Source organism: Crocuta crocuta, unplaced genomic scaffold (genome assembly GCF_008692635.1).
Source record: "Crocuta crocuta isolate KB4526 unplaced genomic scaffold, BGI_CrCroc_1.0 scaffold87, whole genome shotgun sequence".
NCBI lineage: Eukaryota > Metazoa > Chordata > Mammalia > Carnivora > Hyaenidae > Crocuta > Crocuta crocuta.
This window is the reverse complement of record NW_027532166.1, coordinates 5,109,082-5,109,488: the sequence shown is the minus strand read 5'-3', so window position 1 is coordinate 5,109,488 and position 407 is coordinate 5,109,082. Positions and strand designations below refer to the sequence as shown.

Below are 407 nucleotides of genomic sequence, written 5' to 3'. Positions count from 1 at the left end.
CAAAAAGCCCCCAACTATTCTCAATTTCCTCTTAACTGAAGGAAAGAACTCAAAGGCGCCTTTTTGAACTCGGCTGCTTTTCTAGTCGCCGCCTCCGTCCCAATCCACCCAGCTTGTCCTCTCCCCCCCTCCCCACTCTCCCTCCATATTAGCCGCGGTGGGGCTCCCGCTTACGGCCCAACTACTTTTCCTGATTTGGAGGTTGAAGTTTCGTAAGTAGCATTTCTGCTCGGAGCGCCCCCCTCACCCCAGGCCTGGAAACTCCCAGTCCCAGCCCGGGAGAACATCCCCAGGACGCACTCCCCGCCCGCCCGGCGCGCACACCAAGCGGCCCCGCAGCCCGAGTTCGGACCTCCTCGGCCGCTCACCCACCTCGGCGTGGACCCAGGCGACCGCCACCAGCTCGG

The 407-nt window shown here is 62.4% G+C and overlaps 1 protein-coding gene across 1 annotated transcript in view; it reads right to left on the bottom strand.

The window, feature by feature from the left end:
* The window catches only part of FSTL1 (follistatin like 1), a 56,770-nt gene that overhangs the window by 55,225 nt on the left and 1,138 nt on the right, over positions 1-407 (bottom strand). Inside the window, exon 4 of the mRNA XM_077776753.1 lies at positions 373-402. Within this exon, the coding sequence (XP_077632879.1) occupies positions 373-402 (30 nt within the window). The remainder of the gene's footprint in view (positions 1-372; positions 403-407) is intronic.